The 23,097-nt window shown below is 41.2% G+C and overlaps 1 protein-coding gene across 1 annotated transcript in view; it reads left to right on the top strand.

Annotated features, from left to right (window-relative positions):
* KL (klotho) overlaps positions 1-13,775 on the top strand; it is a gene marked incomplete at both ends in the record, with an annotated part of 51,106 nt that extends 37,331 nt beyond the window's left edge. Inside the window, 4 exons of the mRNA XM_079721974.1 lie at positions 4,347-4,857; positions 5,612-5,880; positions 11,802-12,903; positions 13,438-13,775. Coding sequence (XP_079578100.1) covers positions 4,347-4,857; positions 5,612-5,880; positions 11,802-12,903; positions 13,438-13,775 — 2,220 coding nt within the window. The remainder of the gene's footprint in view (positions 1-4,346; positions 4,858-5,611; positions 5,881-11,801; positions 12,904-13,437) is intronic.
* Positions 13,776-23,097: the final 9,322 nt, after the last annotated feature.

The following is a 23,097-nucleotide window of genomic DNA, read 5'->3' as shown; positions in this document are numbered from 1 at the left end:
TAAACCTAGCATCATAGTATTTGATTACTTACATCTACCATCAGAAAATGGAATGAACTCATGAGGAGGTGATGAAGCGGAGTTCAGTTCAGTGTAACAGACAATGGGGCCTTCGTGTTCCAGGGAGGGCCTGAGGGACTCCTCAAGGAGCATAGCTGGGAGGGAGGTGTCATCACCTGCAGTAAGTGATGTCAGAGAAGTAAGTGATATAAGGGCTCAGTGTGGCGGGTCGGGGTGGGAGTGAGGCAGGGAACTTCCTGGAGAAGATGCCACACATGGGATGACCACCAAGTTAGACTTCCGTGGAGAGCAGTCAAACAACAGATCCAGTGAGGCGTTTTGAAGTGGGGTGTGTGGTTAAGCCAGATGATATCTATGATGCTTTCCATGTTCGTCAAAGTCCTCCAGAGAAACAGAACCAGCAGGATATACAGAGTTATACGGAAAGAGATTTACTAGGAAGGATTGGCTCATGCGGTTATGGAGACTGAGAAGTTCCACAATCTGTTGTGTGCAAGCTGGAGGTTCAGGAAACCCAGTGGTGTAGTTCAAGTACAAACCTGAAGGCCTGCGGACCAGGGGAGGCAATGGTGAAAGTCCTGGCCTGAGTCCAAAGGTCTGAGAACCAGGAGTGCCAACATCTGAAGGCAGGAGAAGATGGATGTCCCAGCTCGGTCAGAGAGCAAGTTCACCCTTCCTTCCCTTTAGGCCCTCACTGGATTGGATGATGCCCACCGCCATACTGGAGAGAGCAATCTTTTCTACTCAGTTGACTAATTCAAACGCTAATCTCTGCCAGAAAAACCCTTAGCGTTTGTTAAGTGGAGCACAGTGTGCCCAAGGTGAGCCTTGGTTTAATAATTGATCAAAAAGAGAAATTAAGGGGACTTCCCTGGTGGCGCAGTGGTTAAGAATCCACCTGCCATTGCAGGGGACACGAGTTCGATTCCTGGCTGGGAAGATCCCACAAGCCACGGAGCAACTAAGCCACTGCACCACAACTACTGAGCCTGTGCTCTAGAGCCCGCTAGCCACATCTACTGAGCCCACGTGCCACAACTACTGAAGCCTGCATGCCTAGAGCCCATGCTCTGCAACAAGAGAAGCCACCACAATGAGAAGCCCACGTGCCACAACAAAGAGGAGCCCCAACTCGCCGCAGCTAGAGAAAAGCCTGCGTGCAGCAACGATGACCCAATGCAGCCAAAAATTAAAATTAAAAAAAAATTTTAAAAAGAGAAATTGAAGCAGAGAAGTCTGTCACTCACAGGTCCTGGAGGAAGTACATAGCATGCCTTAAAGGACCACATGGGGTGGTTAAGACAGAGCACAGAGAGGGAGAGAGACAGAACCCCGGACTCATGCCTTTAATAGGGTCCGTGTGTGAGTGCTTTGGGGTTCCTGGGCCAGATTGGTCAGTTCAAGCCAAAAGATGGGTTTTGGTAAGCCCCACAGGGGTCTTTTGTAAGGGGTGCATAAGGCATACAGAGTCTTGGAGGCAGGGGAGACCTGTTGATCACAGGGGCTATTGGGGAGGTCATCTCAGGAACTTACACTTGTTTGTGATTGTGGGCTGCTATCTAGGCAGGGCATGCACTTGCATGAGGGGCTAGTGTCAGTTTAAGTTTCCTGTAGGACACATAGTTAAACAAAATGGATGCCAAGGCAGAACACCATGAAGTAGCTGGTTAAACTCTTGACAAATGCTTTACCAGCCATGTGGGGGGTCCCTCAGTCCAGTCACTCGACACATAAAACTAATCATCACACTTCCCAGTGCTACAAATTTATACTGTACTTCTCTAAGATAATTGACCACTTGGAAAACACTTTCACTTATATCATACTTAATCCTTGCAATGTCCCTGAAGGAGAATAGATGCTATTCCCATTTGTTCAGAGAAGTACCTGAGGCTCACACTGGTATGAGGTATGAGGATTTGGTATCCAAACTTGAGATTCTTCTAATCCAAACTCCAGGTCGTATCACTATATCACATCGATGCTATGGGCTGACTTCCTTAGCAGGTGGCGTTTCCTTTACCTGCTGTGTTTTTCTTTTTGTTCTGTTGATCCTTTAGGGAGAGAAGGAATAAGCATTCATGGAGACCCTACCATGTGGAAACTCTGTTAGGTGTTTTGTATAAAGTATCTCATTTAATCCTCATTTACAGCCCTGTGAGAGACAGAGGAAAGTTAGTTTTACCTGCCCTGGTTAAGTTATGTGGTCAAAGGCACACAAAAAAGTGATGGAGGGGCTTCCCTGGTGGCGCAGTGGTTGAGAGTCCGCCTGCCGATGCAGGGGACACGGGTTCGCGTCCCAGTCCAGGAAGATCCCACATCCCGCAGAGCGGCTGGGCCTGTGAGCCATGGCCGCTGAGCCTGCGCCTCCGAAGCCTGTGCTCCGCAACAGAAGAGGCCACAACAGTGAGAGGCCCGAGTACTGCAAAAAAAAAAAAAAAAAAAAAAAAAAAAAAAGCGATGGAGCAGGAATTTTATCTGATATCAAACACCAAGTGTGCACTTCCCTATAGCCAAGGTCATTCGTTTCCTTGCCAGACCTCCTGTGAGCCATGTCAAAGTACTCAAGGTTAGAAGAGTGGTCTGTGATTGTAGACAGTTCTACTGTATGGCTCTGACTTCAGCTACCTGCAAAACTGACCCATATCAGGAAGTTCTTGGTTGCTCCCACTCCTCCCTGGCCTCCTGACTCCCCCATCTTAGTGCTTGTCCTGTAGAGGTATGTCTGTTAGGGTTTGGTCCTGACTATCCACAGGCTTCAAATCAGCCAAATTAGGAAAGTCCTCTAATCTAACATCGTGAGTACTACAGCCTGGATTTCCCCTTTTCTTTTCTGTTTAACTGTTAACTGGTGAGATTTCTTGTCATTGGGGAAGGGAGAGATAGAGTGGTGAAGGTGAGGAAGATAGAGAAGGGTGGGGCACATCACAAATCCAGCAGCATAGCACAATCAAGCCCCAGCTTCTTGAATCACATGGGCAAAGGCCACTATTCTTATGATCAATATTTTATTCTCCATTTCCTTCCTAGCATATAGATAGCTGCTTTAGGTCATGAAAAAACACATTCTGTGAAATGAAACATAGTAGATGTTTACTAAGAAACTAAAAATGAAAGACATGCACTATTTGATTCCATTGAAATATCTGGCTGAACTCCTAAGAATGGTGATGAGGCCATTCTTGGACACCTGCACTGAAATGAACCAAGAGCAGAATATTAAGGAACAAGGAAGAGGATGTTTGGCGTAGGAGTGCAAGCACTTCTTCAGGCCCAGGGAGTGGAATGAAAACTGGCATGATCATTGGGAGAATGTGAGTCAAACAGAGAATCAGAATGGAATTTTCCAAGAGAATATATTAGGAGAGCAAAAGGCTGATCAACAGCTCTTGCATTTGGAGAAAAACAGGGGGAGTAAATCAGGAATTCAAAAGTAAAGAAAAACCTAATTCAGGTAAGGGAGGAAAAAAACCACTATTCTTTGTAAATAGAAAGGAGACAAATGAAAATAAGATATCAGAAGTCAGCAAGATTTTATGGGAGTCTGAAGTTGATTTAATGGAAGCAAAGCCCATTTCATTGCTGTAGGAAACACCCAGCTGAGTTGCTGGTTCACTGTGGACATCTGATCTCTTCAAAGCTGCATTTAGGTGTTTTTGCTCTTGGCTTGTATCTTGTACCCTGCGGGGTCGGCAGGAAGCCAGCCATGTCCCAGAGTACTGGATGGTGGGCCAAGATTAGATATCGGAGTTGTTTCTTTATTGCGCTGATTCTTCTTAGAGAAGAACAAAGATTGTGAGAACATGTGTTAGAATTTTTGTTATGAGACATGAATACAAAATATTAAATTGACTCCAACAATTTAAGTCAACTTGAAAACTCCCAGTCTCTTAGGATAAAAAATATATAATCCTATTTAGAAATTCCTGGTGTAATCACAGATGCGGGATTGGCTCTTTTCACGAAGGCTATTAATTAAAAAGTACATAATCCAAAGTCATTTAAGTAGTAAGATATTATAACAAGTTCTTATTTCATTAACTTTTCAAAGTATGAATAATAACTACATATTCAACACAAGAAATTCACATTTTTCCACTGGCTGCTGAAAAACAGTGGAAATGATTCCAGTTATGCTTGCAGCTCACTGTGGGCTGACTTACCTCTGGAATTATTTATTGGTTCCAGGTGACTTTTACATTGTGGGGTTAGTCATTAGGTTAGACTTGATGAGAAACAGATACAACTAGAAATGGGGATTCAAATACATGTTGTATTTCTGCTCACAATCAGAGACAAATTCACCGTGGTTTTTCTCTTCATAGGCTCATGCCAAAATCTGGCATCTCTACAATACTTCTTTCCGCCCCACTCAGGGAGGCCAGGTGTCCATTGCCCTGAGCTCCCACTGGATCAGTCCTCGAAGAATGACTGAACATAGCATCAAAGAATGTCAGAAATCTCTTGACTTTGTCCTGGGCTGGTTTGCCAAACCCGTATTTATTGATGGGGACTATCCTGAGAGCATGAAGAATAACCTTTCATCTCTTCTGCCTGATTTTACTGAATCTGAGAAAAAGTTCATCAAAGGAACAGCTGACTTTTTTGCTCTTTCCTTTGGACCAACCTTGAGTTTTCAACTGTTGGACCCTCAGATGAAGTTCCGTCAGTTGGAATCTCCCAGCCTGAGGCAACTCCTTTCCTGGATTGACCTTGAGTATAACCACCCTCGAATATTTATTGTGGAAAATGGCTGGTTTGTTTCAGGGACCACCAAGAGAGATGATGCCAAATATATGTATTACCTCAAAAAATTCATAATGGAAACCTTAAAAGGTAGGATTGTGGATAAAATCCTAATTTTCTGCCAGAATCCACTGGAAAAACAGTCTTTAAGATGATCTTAATAAACTGTGTGAATTTATAGTTTTTAATCAGAATGTCGAAATTCATTTTGGCAATAGTAGGAATGCATTTATGTAACACCTTTCTCATTTGGGACCTTGAGGAACTTGAATTAATTTTTTAAACTCATTTCATAAATGAGAAACTGGGTTATAATGTTTAAAATTACTAGACTTTCAGAGTTACTACTCTAGATTTTTTAGATTATATTAAAGATTAAGTAAATCCCAAGATATCTAGATCTCTGTACACATTTTCCAGTTCAGATTGCTTGTACTGAATAAAACACTTTTTATTTTTAAAAAAAAGGAATATCAATATTTTCTGAAGAAAAGAGTAAGTAGTCCATGCCTTTGAAGACTTAATTTGTTTACTGCATCAGGCACAAAGATAGGTGCTTAGGATAGAAAGTAGAACAAGATATCTTGGCCTAAAGAGCACCCACTAGAAATAAGGGAAATTCAGATAAAAACATATTGGAGATAAACCTATTTGTGAAGACATTTACTAATATTTGTAGAGTTATCTAGGTTCTCTTAGAGCCTTTCATCAGTGAGAAGGGTCATCAGTTTACCAAATGATAAGCATCATACTTACTGAAGTAGTAAAATCCTCAAATGCTCTTGAAGCATGAGACGAGTGCCCATCACAGGGTCATGTTGCTCTTGTCCTCTTTCCTTTGCAGCCATCAGGCTGGACGGGGTGGATGTCATCGGGTACACCGCGTGGTCCCTCATGGATGGCTTCGAGTGGCACAGAGGCTACAGCATCAGACGTGGACTCTTCTATGTCGACTTTCTAAGCCAGGATAAGAAGTTGTTGCCAAAGTCTTCAGCCTTGTTCTACCAGAAGCTGATAGAGAAAAATGGCTTCCCTCCTTTACCTGAAAATCAACCCCTAGAAGGGACATTTCCCTGTGACTTTGCTTGGGGAATTGTTGACAACTACATTCAAGTAAGTCAGCTGACAAAACCAATCCGCAGTCTCACCAAGCCCTGTCACTAGTAAGTAGTTCTTCCTTATTAGGTTGTCATGGCACATTGTCCATTCCTCAGGCCAAACATGGTTCCTTAGTGAACACATTAAAGGCACCATTTGGAATGCTGCACTCTTTTTTTTTTTTTTTTTTGCGGTACGCGGGCCTCTCACTGTTGTGGCCTCTCCCGCTGTGGAGCACAGGCTCCAGACGCACAGGCTCAGCGGCCACGGCTCACAGGCCCAGCCGCTCCGCGGCATGTGGGATCCTCCCGGACCGGGGCACGAACCCGTGTCCCCTGCATCGGCAGGCGGACTCCCAACCACTGCGCCACCAGGGAAGCCCTGGAATGCTGCACTCTTCTCTCCAAAAATCTTCCTAGCTTCATCTTGCACTTTAAATCAGCTCCAAGGGGAACAGATTAAAAATACATCCATCTTTAAGATCTGATAGGATAGTGAAAGATAAAACACTCTCTTTTAATACCATGGTTTTCAACCCCTTTTAAAGTAGTTGTTGAGTTCTTCCATAAACGATATAAAACAGAACTCCACATTATCTGAGATCTCGGTGGAGCTGCTGAGATTGAAGCAGGAGCATTAGGCAGAGCCCTCCTGAGGTATAACTGTGGAACCCCCAAGCTTGTGGAAATACCTCCAGAAAGAAAAACCCTTACTCAGTGATTCACTGATCGGAATGCCATTTCTAGCAACAGCTTTTGAATTGCATGGTAACGAAGTTCTCCAAAATGGTCAACCAATATTTATTGAGCATCTGCTATGTAGTTAGCCCTCAATATTATTTTTAATTTTTCCAACTTTAAAAGAATCTGTTTTCTGGAGTTTGATTGAATACTTTAGCAAGCACTTATTGGATGCTTAGTGTGTACAAAGCCCTGTGTTAATTGCTGGGGGGAGGGGACTCTGTTGAGGGGAGTACACACTAAGATGAGTAAGATACGACCCCGACCCCTGCTTTCAAAGGAGTCTATTGAGGGAAAATGATGGGCCGCAAATAGTTTGACAGTGTGAACAGAGCATGGTGGTAAGTGAGCAGGGTGGGGAGGGAATGGAGGTGTTGCTGAACAGAGTCCATGTGTGAAAATAGAGACCAAGACGAGACAAAGTTTGGTATCCACAGACAAGCAAAGTGTTTAGCATGTGGGGTGCTTCTAGCCAATTCACTGGTTCTGCTGGGGAGGAAAAATAACTTTTCCTCTACCCTTCTGAGTTCTTAACTGAGACCCCTGTAATAAGAGATAGATTAACATGAGAAGAACAAACAGAAGTTTATTAGTATGTTTACCTCATGTATACATGGGAGATGCTCTGAGAAAAATGAGTAACTCCCCAGGGTGGCTTAGAGTTCAGGCTTAAATACCATTTTAATAGGAAAAGGGGAAAAGTAAATGATTTTTAGGAAAGATGAATGGGCCCTTAAAAGAATAGATGGGAGCTATGATAGTTTGTGACAAAGTTTGCCTGCATGTGATGTTGGCTTTGAATATCCTCTCCTGTGATAAATCTTCCCTGCTTGGTGAAACTCCCACAAAGGGATTTATGACAATCCTTTTGAGTTCCTTTTGGAGGATCTGTCTCTAGGCAGATAAGAGGAGTTCAGAGAAAGCCTTTCCCTTTGCATTTGCTATTTTTCAAGTACCTGCTGCTCAAAATAATCAATATACTGAAGAGGCATTTTTGGGGTGGCATGCCGTGAACACCTACAGTCATATTTTGGGGCAGCATATTCTGTTACCTTTCAGTTCGAAAGAGGTATTTGGAAGAATGCTTGGATCTGAGGGAAGGCCTTCTAGTTGAAATGGGTTGCTGTTGTTTTGGTAAGTATCAAATTGAAATCTTTGATTTATGGGAGAATAAATCAACACCTGGTGGTGCAGTGGTTAAGACTCCATGCTCCCAATTCAGGGGGCCCAGGTTCGATCCCTGGTCAGGGAACTAGATCCCACATGCATGCCGCAACTAAGAGTTCACCCGCCACAACTATGGAGCCGGTGAGCCGCAACTAAGGAGCCCACCTGCCGCAACTAAGATCCCGTGCAACCAAATAAATAAATGATTAAGAAAAATTTGTTTTTAATCAACACCATCCTTTTTTTGCTGAGTTGTATTATTCTTACATCTTATTCAGACCTCCAGTTAGTTTTAGGGACAGTCTCGACTTCAGTCCGTTCCTTACATTTAAAAGGCATCCAGTGAGGACACAGGGAGGGGGAAGGGTAAGCTGGGACGAAGTGAGAGAGTGGCATGGACACGTATACACTACCAAACGTAAAATAGCTAGCTAGTGGGAAGCAGCCGCATAGCACAGGGAGATCAGCTCGGTGCTTTGTGACCACCTAGAGGGGTGGGAGAGGGAGGGTGGGAGGGAGGGAGACGCAAGAGGGAAGAGATATGGGAACATATGTATGTGTATGACTGGTTCACTTTGTTATAAAGCAGAAACTAACACACCATTGCAAAGCAATTATACTCCAGTAAAGATATTAAAAAAAAAAAAAAAAAGGCATCCAAGGAACGCTGTGTTTGCAAGGATATCTGAGCCCAGTAGCTTGTCTTCCTGGCTCCGGATTTTCCTCCATCTCCCCTTCTCCCTCAGCCCACTGCTCTTTGGAACCTCCCCATCCTAATTTCTCCTGCAGTGGTATCCACAGTGGGGGTTCAAGTAGGATCTGAAGCGGCAGAGGTGGTGCTGGTGATGGAGGAGGGAAGGAGGAAGGAAGGAATGGGGGAAGGCCACTCCCTAGTGCATCCTGGTTGGTCCCTGGTCCTTTTTCGACCTCTTGACCTTCTTCTTAGCCCTGCTTCTTGCTGGGCCCTGGGACCCTAGTCACTGAGGGCTCGTGCTCTGTCCCATCTCTGACAGCCGCCCAGCCAGGGCTGGTAATGCCCAGCTTTGTCTTTGAGAAGAGGAGGCTCTGCCAGCGTTTCTGTGCAGGTGGTATGAACTCAGGGAGCAGTGGGGACATTTGTGGGGAGCCTTTTCACTCCTGCTTTGTTCCCATCCAGGGACTGTGTCTGCCTTGGGAACTGGTCAGTGGTGAGAACGTTTTAAGAGTACATCTTACTTCTTCCAGAGAGAAGAAGAACTCTGATCAGAGGCGACAAATACGGCAGGCAGCGAAGAGGAAGGGAGATAGGGAGAGAATTCCTTTTTCTGCTCCCTAGAGGCAGTTGTTTAGACTTTGATTTCCTGCCAGCCACTCATCAGCCCTGGAGCTTTGCCCTCAGGCTGCACAGCTCAGGGCCCCTGCTACCTTCACCTAGCCGAGCCACCTGGCCCACTCCCTGCTGACCCAGCCAGACACAGACCCTCTGCGGACTGCAGCTCCTCTAGAAGCTCTCTAGTGGGAAAAGGCTGCAACTGCTCTTTTATTCTTTCTGCTTTTCACCTGGAGCGTTGCACTACTGTGGCGGCTCTCTTCCCAAGCTAACTTCCTAACAAAGTAAAAACAAGTTTTTTGTTAGGGCAGTTCTGATGAGTGTATGGGTAAGTTTTAATTTACAAGCAGGTCTCTATACTTTTAATGCATTAGAAGTGAATTTTTATTTTATTTTACTTTATTTTTTTGTCGTTCAATCGATATTTATTAAGTACCTACCACTGTGCTCAGACCAGGGAATAGTGAGACAAATACACTTAGGTGCCTGCCTCCGTTCCAATACACAGGCTGGTGAGAAAAACAGCAAGACCCATCATGGTGTTTTTAGCTGGCAATACTTTTTTCTTTTTTAAACATCTTTACTGGAGTATAATTGCTTTACAATGGTGTGTTAGTTTCTGCTTTATAACAAAGTGAATCAGTTATACATATACACATGTTCCCATATCTCTTCCCTCCTGCATCTCCCTCCCTCCCACCCTCCCTATCCCACCCCTCTAGGTGATCACAAACCATGGAGCTGATCTCCCTATGCTATGCAGCTGCTTCCCACTAGCTATCTATTTTACGTTTGGTAGTGTATATATGTCCATGCCACTCTCTCACTTCGTCCCAGCTTACCCTTCCCCCTCCCCGTGTCCTCAAGTCCATTCTCTACATATAAGTGAATTTCAAACCATTGAAATTTATCTTTTTACTCCTGGCTAGTATTTCAAACTCCCTGTATGAATGAGGCATGCATTTCACCTGAAAAGCTTTAAAAATAACATCTTATTAACACCACCTGTCTGAAGTCTGATCTTAGGCTTGTTCACATGGATTGTCATTGTCCTTGGGCCTAATTTCCCAGCCAAGAGGTTTGTTTTCCCATAACCACTAATGCTCATAGCTCATAAATACAAAACCTGCTATGTACTGGGGACATAGAGCTTTTTTAACATTGGCCACTGTTAGGGAAACATTTCTTCCATAATATACTGAATACATACATTATAACCTTCTGAAAGGTTCAACTTTATTAATTTTTTTATTAAGAAATAAGTCAATACATCAGTGGAGATTATATAGAATTTTGCCTAAACACCCATTTATAAATGTCCTGTATTTTTAAGAAATAGGCTATAAATAGAAATTATACCCTAGTCTCTCATGTTTGTTTTCAGATCGACTGAACAAAGGCTGTTGTTCTGGAACAATTATGGTAGAAAACTTAGGAATTTTGTCAACTCAGAGCTCTGTAAAAATAATCCAAATAATTCCTTCAAGCTATGAACACTTTCACTTACAAAGAGTATGCAAATATTTTCTCTTGCAAAGCTGAGGAAACATGATTTGTGGGTGCATCACAGTGGAAAAATACTTCTGACAGCATTCCCACAGCATTAGAGGAAATGCATGTGTGGGTGATCTACAAGGGACAATTCTCCAGAAAAAGCAATTTCCCTCTGACATGCTGTATTTTATTACTTTCCTTTATAAGCACAGCACTGACCCCTCTAGAGAAACAGAAACTCATTTGCAACAGGCCTGAAAAATGCAAGGAAACCTCTGCTAGAGATTCAAAACCGGAGTTCGACCCCAGCTTTTATATAGAGGGTCAAACCGAGGAACCAATTCTAACAGGATTATTTCTGAGGAGAAAACTGGCTTTGGTGGCGGGTCCTTGGGATGAACTTTCAGTTTCCATTCCTGCCATGGTTGGCACGTGGAGGAAGGATTTTGTGATTTTGATTTTGCAATTTGTCCACTTTCCTAAATACATGTTTTCATTTTGAAGGCTTGTAAATCAGAGATTGAGAACCATTATTGTCATGATCGTCACAGAAAAATGATTTAGAAATATTTAAAAAGCTATGTTAAAATATCCCATTATGGGTGGATGACAGAATTGTTTTCCACATTCTCTATCACTTTCTACCATCAGTCAGAATGAGTTTGCTAAATTCTGTTACAGACTCTAATGCCAATAAGATGCAACCGTTATGCTTATTTTCCATGTCCTTCACCTAGAGCAAACCTCCATTTAGAACGTGATTTTAAGAAGCAGAATTTAATCTTAAATATCGTGTCATTTTCTGACTATCACTCAGGTTTTAAGCTTTATCATTCTTTTGTCTAGTTGAAAGCCTCGTATCATTAGTGATTTCTTACACTAAAAGAAAAACGTCCAAAATACTCTGCTTGCTTCAGGCAGACCAGAGGTGTGTGAGGATTATTAATGTTTGTCATCTGAAGTGACCCCCAAAATTCAGATTTTTTTTAACATTAAAGTAACAGTTCCAGAGTTACAGAGAACTATGGGAAAAACAAATATGCACCCATCAAAGGGGAATATTTTCTTCTCCAAGAACTTCCTATTTATGAAAAAATAGTTTCAAAATTCAGCTAGGAAGGTTTCTGTTTTTACCTATTTTGCTGGCTGGTTTTGTCAAAAGAACTGCGTTGAACGACTTTCCAGGACCATCCAGGTGAGGCTAACGGTTACTCTCCTCCTGCCAGGTGGACACCACTCTGTCTCAGTTTACCGACCCCAACGTTTACCTGTGGGATGTCCACCACAGTAAAAGGCTTATTAAGGTGGACGGGGTTGTGACCAAGAAGAGGAAATCCTATTGCGTTGACTTCGCCGCCATCCGGCCCCAGATCGCCTTACTCCGGGAAATGCACGTGTCGCATTTCCACTTCTCCCTGGACTGGGCGCTGATCCTGCCACTGGGGAACCAGTCCCAGGTCAACCACACGGTTCTGCGCTACTATCGCTGCGTGGCCAGCGAGCTCGTGCGCGCCAACATCACCCCGGTGGTGGCCCTGTGGCGCCCCGCCGCCCCGCACCAGGGGCTGCCGCCACCCCTGGCCCGGCACGGCGCCTGGGAGAACCCTCACACCGCCCTGGCTTTTGCAGAGTACGCCAGCCTGTGCTTTCAAGATCTCGGCCACCACGTCAAGTTCTGGATCACGATGAGCGAGCCGTCCACACAGAACATGACGTATATTGCAGGGCACCACCTCCTGAAGGCCCACGCGTTGGCCTGGCGCGTGTACGATGAGAAGTTTAGGCGCTCTCAGAAGGGTAAAATATCCATCGCCCTGCAGGCGGATTGGATAGAACCGGCCTGCCCTCTGTCGCCAAAAGACCAAGAAGTGGCCGAGCGAGTTTTGCAATTTGACATTGGCTGGCTGGCCGAGCCCATTTTCGGCTCCGGGGATTATCCACGTGTGATGAGGGACTGGCTGAACCAGAGAAACAATTTCCTCCTGCCTTATTTCACTGAGGAGGAAAAAAAGCTAATCCGGGGTTCCTTTGACTTTTTGGCTTTAAGCCATTACACCACCATCCTTGTAGACTGGGAAAAAGAGGATCCAGTAAAATATAATGATTACCTGGCAGTGCAAGAAATGACTGACATCACCTGGCTCAACTCCCCAAGTCAGGTGGCCGTGGTGCCCTGGGGGTTACGCAAGGTACTGAATTGGCTGAAGTCCAAGTACGGAGACCTCCCCATGTATATAATCTCCAATGGCATCGACGATGATCCGCACGCAGCCGAAGACAATCTGAGGGTGTATTACATGAAGAATTACGTAAACGAAGCTCTGAAAGGTAAGGAGTCCCTGAAACAGCGGTCTCTTGAGGGTTAAGTCACCTGAGAGAGAGCCTGATACCTGATAGAAACTCTCAAACATATACACACACTATCACCTGCAGAGAAAGTGCTATCTATTCCTTGACACACTGAAAAAGTCCAAGTGCTAGCTAGTATTTTCCCCAGGGATGAAGGAGTTTGGCTAAAAGAGGAAGATGGAATATCCCTTGCACCTACTCTGGATGGAATAAACCCTGGACTATCTTGTCCTCCATATAAGATGGCTCCACAGCAGTCTTGACTGCTTCATGTACTTAAAGATTTAACCCAAATGCATCATAGTAGGCTTAATTATGTAAAACCTACTATGTTAAATGTATTTACCTCTTTGTCTTCGGATAAAAGAAGCCTTTTCTGATTAAATCTAATTAAATCTGAAGCTTTATTAAATGGTTATTGACATTTTTGCTGATGCGCCAGGGCTATGTAAAAGCAAAGTGTTGTGTGCAAAATATTTTCCTAACTTTTCTCCTGTCCTTTTGTTTTTCTAGCCTATATATTGGATGGTATCAATCTTTGTGGATACTTTGCTTATTCATTTAATGATCACACAGCTCCGAAGTTTGGCCTGTATCGTTATGCTGCAAATCAGTTTGAGCCCAAACCATCCATGAAACATTACAGGAAAATTATTGACAACAATGGCTTCCCAGGTCCCAAAACTCTGGGAAGATTTTGTCCAGAAGAATTCACCCTGTGTACAGAGTGCAGCTTTTTTCATACCCGAAAGTCTTTACTGGCTTTCATAGCTTTTCTATTTTTTGCTTTTATTATTTCTCTTTCTCTTATTTTTTACTACTCTAAGAGAGGCAGAAGAAGTTACAAATAGTCTTGATATTTTTCTTATTCATTTATTTTAAATAATTGTACACACACAGCAGCTGTTAACCATTTGTACTTCTCAGTGTTGTGAAACTGTAGATTTTATATATCTGACTTCTAGAAGACCTTTTTGTGGCATTTGACAGAGCTTTTGAAATGAGCATAAGTGATTGTAAAATATTGGATAATGTGAATAGTGCCTGGATTTGTTCCTTTTGGCAGGGGGATGTTAAAAAAAATACAGACAGGGGCTATCATTTCTGCAGCACATTCTATAACAAAAGCATGAGAAATGGGAACCATTCTGTAACATTTTTACAGAAATTGAATGACAAGATTAAGAATATTTTTTGTCTATGCCCATTGCTATATGCAGTGTTTATCTTGAAGTCATATTGCAAGTATTGGAATCAAAAGTTAAGTCCCAAGTAACCATATCTTAACTGCCATGATATGCCTAATGGTCTCTGCTGAACCAAGTTTCCCTTGAAAAAGAAGATGGCAGAATATAGAACAGATGACAAAGGGCCCTAGGCTGGAATGTTCCTTTTAAAGCAGTGTTTCTATCAAATACTGTTATATTAATGATAGGCTTAGCAGAACAAATGATAGAACTCTGTATTTTATGTAAGTATAAAATATATTTTTTTATATTTCGAGGCACTCTCTAAATCCCAGGTCCTTGAGGACTTTGTGTCCCTGTTGAGGGCCTGCACACATGGACTTTCACTAAATGTGTGCAGAAAAATATGCATGCATTATGCAATATTAGGCCCTTAAAGAAGCATAAACCGACTGTGAAATGCATTATCCTTCAGTGGCTGGAGGGGGCGGAAAGGAGGAAAAAGTACTTGTTATGAGCAACATTGTGATTAATTTTATTATAAACTCTTTTATTTAGAGCAGACCTTGAAATGAATGAGGTGACCTTTTCTGAGAGAATAAGAACGAAATAATAACTTATTTTATGAGGAGTGACTCCACTTTCTGTTCTTTAGAATATGCCAAAATTTCTTTGAATTGAGTTTTAAAAATTCTTAGTAGGTTCAAAAGCATTTGGTCTAATAACCCTGGAAGATGTGTTTCTGTAATTGCTGAGGTCCATTTTATATTTTTGCTGCTACTTCTGTGGAGCTAGCTTTGAATGAGTTTTGCTTCGAACTTTTATACAGAAACATGCTATGGATTTTTAGAAAGGGCTAATTAGGTCTTATCCTTTAAAGCCCCTTAAATAAGTCTTGCTGATTTTCAGACAGGGAAGTCTGCTGCACTGGAGTTAGGGATTATCCTAATGTTTGTTTTATAGATAAGCCAAAATTATATCAGGCAAGATAAATCAATATCATGTCTGGCATAACTAATTTTGCTGACACAGGGTTCTACTGAATTAAAAAAAACTGTACTGTATCATGTATCATCTTTAGAGGTGGTATGATTTTTTTCCATGAAAGGTAAGCTTTTGGTGGTACTCTTTTAAAAATTGGACTTATTGTTAAAATCGCAAACTAGAGAATAATAGTTTATTTTATGTATATATTTTTCTGATTATAATAGTAATATATGCTCATTGTAAAAAATTTAAAAACAGAAACTGTATATAAAGAAAAAATATTACCTGTAATTTTACCACCTTGAGGTAGCCACTGTTAACATAGTGTATGTATTTTATTTTACATAGAGTCAGATTATATAGTAAATAGTTATGTGTCTTTATTAATTTTCATTATGTGCATTTCCTTTGTCAGTCTTCAAAGGCATGATTTTTGATAGCTGTAGAGTAATTCCACTATATGAATTTATCACAACTTATTTAATGATTCCTATTTGTTGGACTAGTTTCTTATTATTATTAATTACTGTTAAATAATGGATTTTGTTTAAAAATAATTTTCTTGCTACAGCATTTAATTTCCTTGAGTGTGGAGAGAAGTAATTCAGTCCCTTGATAAAGAATTGTAATAAATCTGCCTGAAACTTTTTCTTACATCACCAAATAACCAGATAAATTCCTTAATTATTTTTTTCTTTCGGGTTGATTAAACCACCTGGAATATTATCTGAGTGGTGAAGAAAGGGATCTGAAAGCAGGAGTGAAGTTCGAGGCTGGAAGACGGTAGGGGCGGGGAGGGTGCCCCAAGCTAATCCCTGTGGTTGAGCTGAGAGGGAATTTCAGACACTGAAAGAGACAGGAGATGCCAAAGAACCAAAGAGAAATGACACTTCAGCATCATTCAGCAAAGTTATCAGGTGAGCATCACGCTAACTTTGAGTCGCTGTAGACCTTAGGGGGAGGTCGGTGGCTCGCCCCAATGGGAAGGGGGAGTGGGCGGGGCGCCGTTCCGATGAGGCTGGGAACCAGGAGGCAGCAGGAGGTGCTAGAAGGGCTTTCTGGTCCATCGGGGATGGAATCCTCATTTCTTAACTGACTTCTCAGGGCATTAGTTCTTCCATTGATGCTTTACTTTCATGAATTCTGAATTTTTCACCATGTTACATATATTTGTTAAAATATAGAGACCATTCCCTTGGAAGTCCTACATCTCAATACCTTTTGGGGCCAGCTCTGCAGCGGCATTAAGTGGTAAGCCGTGGTCCCCAAGGCCTCTGGGCTAATTTCTGCCATATTTGTGTTTTCTCTACATTCCAGGTTCCTTCCTTTGAACCTGGGGTTGGGGAGTGAGAGGGGGAGGAGAGGTGGGGTGGGTCATGCACTTATGCCCCATTCATTTTGCTTTAGTTTGGAAGGATGGTTTTTCATATCCATTTAAGGACATTTTTCATTTTATTTTTGGACTTCCACAGACAGTAATTAGAATCTACTGCTGCCTCGGAAACATTTCTTTTTATTATTTATTATAATGCCATCCAACAGAGATATAATGCAAGCCACATATTTTAAATTTTCTAGTAGTCACATTAAAAAAATAAAAGGCATAGAAAATAAAACTTGGTACTATACAGTATTTTATTTTCCCCAACATATCCAAAATATTATAATTTCAATATGCAATCAATATAAAAATGATCGAGGGTTTTACATACTTTTTTGGGCTACTAAGTCTTAGAAATCTGGTGTGTGTTCTACACAAAGTGCACATCTTGTGCTCGTTTTGGACTGTACATTGTAAGTAGCTACATGTGGGCAATGGCTACTCTATTGGATAGTGCAGGTCTATAAAGAGAGACTTGCTCTGCTACGTAAATTAGCTGCATTATTAAGCTGTCCAAAGTATTTAACGAATTAGAAGAATAAACTTTTTTTTCAAGAATCTTCTAAGGTCTATAATCCAAAGAAATCATTGGCATGTAAATTTACCATTAAACTAAATCTACTGATTAAAACAAATATTTTAAAGACACTTGTGTGGATGGAAGAATTCTGCAATTCTGAACATAGTAATTCAGGTGCTGGAATTAAACTGATTTTCTTTTTACCTAGTCTATAATCCAGTCTTTTCTCTAATTCAACTTGCCCCTTTCTGAATTAATAGAGCAATTACTATATTCTATAGCATCTCCATTTAATATTTAATATTGAACAAAGCTGCTGAAAATTTCAACCTGGGAAGGAAAATATTAATTTGGATGACCAGGAACCAATCTTGACAGGTGGGCCTGGTTCTAGAGGGGAAAACAGAAGCCATGGCTGTTTTGTTTTGTTTTGAGTATTTAGCCCAGTGTCCCATGCAAAATATTGTTCAATAAAGGTCGATTAGTTCAATAAATGTGGGAACGAGTGATAGAGTTAATGAATGAACAGAATTAGCTCACCGACACCACCTTTGTCCAGAGACTGATTTAATAGGGACCATCTGTCAAGAATCCGAAACTGCTATGTATTAGATGCCACACAGCTCAATTCTTTGTATTCAGAGGAGGGAATGATGACTTACATGTAATAACCTTTGATAACCTGTCTTTCTAGGTGGCAAGGCAGTAAACTGCTGTCTTATCCTCATCTGTAGACTATTCACTAGGTGAGTAGTATTACTAACTCTTCCTCATTATTCACCATGTTCCTCAACTAGTCAGTAATCCTTTTGTTTGCAAGACTTGTTATTGGGTTAAGTTCTTTATCCGCAAATAAAAACAGGGAACTCATCTAGGAGGAATCCTTTTACGTCATCTCCAAATACTTATAATTTCCTAGAACATGTAGCTTTCTACTTAGACCTATTACCTTTTTCAATTTTCATAACTATTAAATACTGTTAGAGTTTTGTCTGTCATAGTGCATTTCCTGGACCGTTTTTGTTTCATACATTTGTGGCAAATACCCATTGTTTGGTATCCAAGAGAAAGAGGTCAAGAAAAACCACAAGGAACCTTGAGTAAAGTGCAAATGCCAATAACTACTGTGACAGGACGCCTAAAATATGGTGAAATCCCATTTCACAACATGATTGCTACACACCAGCAAAGACTTGGTGACTGATATTCAGCCCCTTTTTTGATCCAATAGGTTAGAGAAGAAAAACATTTCAACCTACATATTAATGGATTCAGAAAGGCTTAGGGACAAGAGTCAGCAAGACCCATGTTCAAAATTTGGTGAGCCTCAGTTTCCTCATCTGTGAAACGGGAGTAACACAGTAAGTATTCAATAAATAAAGCACCTACTCTAGAAGTATTTTTTTCCAGACTGATTTCACTTACTCTTAATGTGCATGTGATTTCTTGTTAATCAGATTTTTAGAGCTCAGTAACATAAAACCAGGGCCTATTACAGTTAAATAATTCACCCAAAAGCCCTTTAGTTATTTTATTTGTGGCTTTGAATATACATCTTCATAGAATGTCCTTGGTAAAACCAAACAAACAAACAAGCAAAAAATCAACCCCCACATGTACTTAATCGTATCAATACTAGAGTATTTTCTTGGATTCTAATTTTACAAATGTTGGATTGATAGAATCCTGAAGATAATTTGGCAGGAGGTGTTTCTATATCAGTGTGTTGTACCATCTGCTCTTTTAAAATAATCTAATGACACAGGCAAAACACTGAAATTTGTGTATTTGTTATTGGTAAATAACTGAAGGCCCGTTAACTAAATTTTTATGTGATTCAAAAATCTTTGGTAGAGTTTCTGATTTTGGTAGAATCTTCAATATGCTTATTTATGGTAAAACTAATTAATTTTAAATGAGCTTATTTATATGATATAAATTATTTGCAGCTGAAACATTGCCCTTTAATAAACTGCTGGAATAAGCTGACATGTTTTTCTTTTTTGAAGTCTCAATTGATTAGTTTGTAAAATTTGTTTTTTTTTCAGTATTGTAGCAGTTGTCTAATTATGGCCGTAAGCATAAATGTTGCCTAAAGCATTTCAGCCTGTTTTGATCTCCAAATGCATGTGAATCAAAGCTTTAGCTAATTTAGTTCTAAGTTATTAGACCGCAAGTTCTATGGTGTTTCAAGGCCATGCTGTTGCATTTAAGACATGAAGGCTTTATAACTTTTTTTTTCCTCTTTAAATTATGTGTATTATGAGTCTCTGGTAAGTAGCCCAAAGGCTTCAAGATAAAACATTTCAATGAACAGGGACAGTAGTGGTAAGCCACGGAGCAGTGAAGTGGAGATATAATTAGAGCTAAAGATTGACGGGTCAGGTGAAAATACTCCATTAGTAAAGGACAACCCGATAAAGAATGAACCAGATTTTCTTCCAAATTCGTACCATTCTAAAATGTCCTTATTTTTTTTGTGCCTGTCATGAATCTATCAAGCCAGCAAAACAAACACAGTGGGGTTACTGGGCCATCAGACTGACAAGATCAGAGCAGCAAGCTTCCCTCAGTGCTGGGGACTCAGTGGCAGTGGTTCATAGACACAAAGGGCTGAGATGAGGGAAGCCTGGAAGCACGTGAAAGCCTTGCAGTTCTGGGGAGAGCCCGTGGTGGGGCAGGGCCTCAGGACTGAGGGGTGCGATTTCAAAATGCAGATGACCAGGCCTTTTCCTTTAGTCCCCACTCTCTGAAGTGCCCTTGGGGAGGGGGCTGCAGCACCGGAGGTTTGGCAAGGGGGCTCCCCCGAGACATTCTGACAGGTGTTCATTGACAGCCGTGGGGTTACATGGAAGAGTGTGGTCAAGGCCAGATTCAACGGGTGCAAGAAGGTGAGGAAGATCGAAGGACAAGGGGATAGAACCAGAACCTGGAATGTCAGAATTCAAGATGAAGCATTTTTGGTTTGTATCAGGAGGGTTGTGTGGAGAAGCAATGCCATTGGAGGTGATGATGTTTAGAGAATGTTAGTCCAGGGTACGGAGAAGGGCATTTACAAGGAGGCTGGAAAGTCTGGGAATGATTCAGGGCTTACGAGAGTGGGCCCAGTGGAGGAGGGGAGGGATGCAAAGCAGATGAAAATTGTGAGAGAGGCATTAAGGTGTGTCCAGAAAGCCAGAACATTCCTAGGATGAGGAACAGGAGCAGGTGAATGAAAGGCTCTGGGGAGCAAGGATTATGCCAGCTCCTCAACATGGAAACAGAGGCCTCAGTTGTGGAAGGAAAGGGCTCTACCATAGTGTAGGCAGCCCCAAACCAGACTGGGATTTTCTGATTTCTAAGTCTGCTCTCAAATTTGCTTTATAACCTGGAGCAAGTCACCAAGGCCGCAGAGTCTTATTGTTCTTGTCTGTAGAGAGACGGGGTTAATCAAGACCAGCAGGTTTCAACCTTGGTTACACATTAGAATCATGTGGGAGCTTTTAAAAATCCCCAGACTGATTAAATCAGATTCTCTTGGGGTGGGATCCAGGCAGTGGTATTTTTTAAAGCTCCCAGGTGATTACCATGGGAAGCTAAAACTGTGAACCAGAAATCTCTGAGCTTGAGGATATCTTAATAGAAACCTCCAAAAAACAAAAACAGAACAAAACAACAGCATCTCTCCAACTTTATTTTTATTTTTATATTGTTTTAATAGTGAGGACCTTATTAAAGACGAATGACTAGGGGTCATGACTATTACAATAGGGGATTGAGATTGGACTACATAAAGAGGCCAGGGTGTCATAGCCATCAAGCAACGTGAGGAGGGTCAGGAATTTTGGAATTATCAGACCAGGAATTTAAAACAACTATGATTAATATGCTAAGGACTCTAGTGGAGAAAGACACCGCACACAAGGACAGATGGGCAATGTAAGCAGAGAGATGGAACTCCTAAGAAGGAACCAAAAAGAAATGCTAGAGATCAAAAGCACTGTAACAGAAATGAAGAGTGCCTCTGATGGGCTATAATCCCATCTACAAGTCTACTTATAAAGTAGACTGGACACGGTTAAGGAAAGAATCTAAAAAGGTGATGCAAATGATGCTTGCTCTATCTCTTCAAATTATGTTTTTTTAATTTAATTTTTATTTTATATTGGGATATAGTTGATTTACAATGTTGTGTTAGTTTCAGGTGTACAGCAGAGTGGTTCAGTTATACATATACATATATCCATTCTTTTTCAGATTCTTTTCCCATATAGATTATTACAGAATATTGAGTGGAGTCTCCTATGCTATGCAGTAGGTCATTGTTGATTATCTGTTCTATATATAGTAGTGTGTATATGTTAATCCCAAACTATATCCATCCCTCAAACAACCATAGAGGAGCCTCCTCTCCAGCACCTGTTAAGCCAGTTAGTAAGAATCCCAAACTCCTAATTTATCCTTCCCCACTTCCCCTTTGGTAACCATACTTTTGTTTTCAAAGTCTGTGCGTCTGTTTTGTAAATAAGTTCATTTGTATCATCTTTTTAGATTCCACATATAAGTGATATCATATATCTGTCTTTCTCTGTCTGACTTAGTTCACTTAGTATGATAATCTTTAGGTCCATCCGTGTTGCTGAAAATGGCATTATTACATTCTTTTTAAGGCTGAGTAATATTCCATTGTATATATGTACCATATCTTCTTTATCCATTCCTCTGTCAGTGGACATTTAGGTTGCTTCCATGTCTTGGCTATTGCAAATAGTGCTGCAGTGAACATTGGGGTGCATGTATCTTTCCAAATTATTTTAAGGTTAATTAGGTCCCATTTGTTTGTTTTTGTTTTTGTTTTCATTACTGTAGGAGGTGGATCCAAAAAGATATTGCTGCAATTGATGTCAAAGAGTCTTCTGCCTGTGTTTTCCTCTAAGAGTTTTATAGTACCCAGTCTTACATTTAGGTCTTTAATTCATTACGAGTTTACTTTTGTATAAGGTGTTAGAGAATGTTCTAATTTCATTCTTTTACATGTAGCTGTCCAGTTTTCCCAGCACCACTTATTGAAGAGGCTGTCTTTTCTCCATTGTATATTCTTACCTCCTTTGTCATAGAGTAATTGACCATAGATGTGTGGGTTTATTTCTGGGCTTCCTATCCTAGTCCATTGATTTATATTTCTGTTTTTGTGCCAGTAACATACTGTTTTGATTACTGTAACTTTGTAGTATAGCTTGAAGTCAAGGAGCCTGATTCCTCCAGCTCTGTTTTTCTTTCTCAGGCTTGCTTTGGATATTTGGGGTCTTTTGTGTTTCCATACAAATTAAAAAATTTTTTATTCTAGTTCTGTGAAAAATGCCACTGGTAATTTGATAGGCATTGCACTGAATCTGTAGATTGCCTTGGGCAGTATGCTTATTTTGACAGTATTGATTCTTCCAATCCAAGAACATGGTATATCTTTCCATATGTTTGTGTCATCTCTGATTTCTTTCATTAACATCTTGTAGTTTTCAGAGTACAGGTCTTTTGCCTCCTTAGGGAGGTTATTGAGAATTCCAAAATTCCAAAATCCCTTCCATGTCTGGTTCTGATGCTTGCTCTGTCTTTTCAAATTATGTTTTTTGCCTTTTGGTAGATCTTGTAATTTTTTCTTGGTAACTGGACATGATGTACTGGGTAAAAAGAACTGCTGTAACTAGGTCTTTAGTAATGTGAGGGTGAGGTGTGGGGGAACAGGAAGCATTCTCTAGCCTATGGTTAGGTCTCAGTCTTTCAGTGAGTCTATGCCTTTGGGCTGTGAACTTCATAGCATTCCTCAGTTTTTTCTCCTATCTTAGGTGGGACAGGATGGATAGCATGAGATGGAGTTGGGTATTTCCATGCTCCCATGTGGAAAGCTAGAACTGGCTGGAGTTGGGTATTTCCCTTCCCCCAGGTCAGATAGGCTCTGATAATATCCGAGTAAGTTAGGCTCTGTTCAACTAGTTTCTCCTGAGGGCAGGTTTTTAAAGAACAGAATACTCTGGCATATTTCAAAATAGTTTCTTTTCTCTGATGACTGGGTTCCCCTAGAGTTTTTAACTCTCAGAGTTGTCCACACTGAGCCTCTGGCA

Source organism: Hyperoodon ampullatus, assembly GCF_949752795.1.
Source record: "Hyperoodon ampullatus genome assembly, chromosome: 16".
In the NCBI taxonomy this organism is placed as follows: Eukaryota; Metazoa; Chordata; class Mammalia; order Artiodactyla; family Ziphiidae; genus Hyperoodon; species Hyperoodon ampullatus.
Note: the sequence above shows the minus strand (reverse complement) of the source record. Positions and strands in the feature narration are given on the sequence as shown.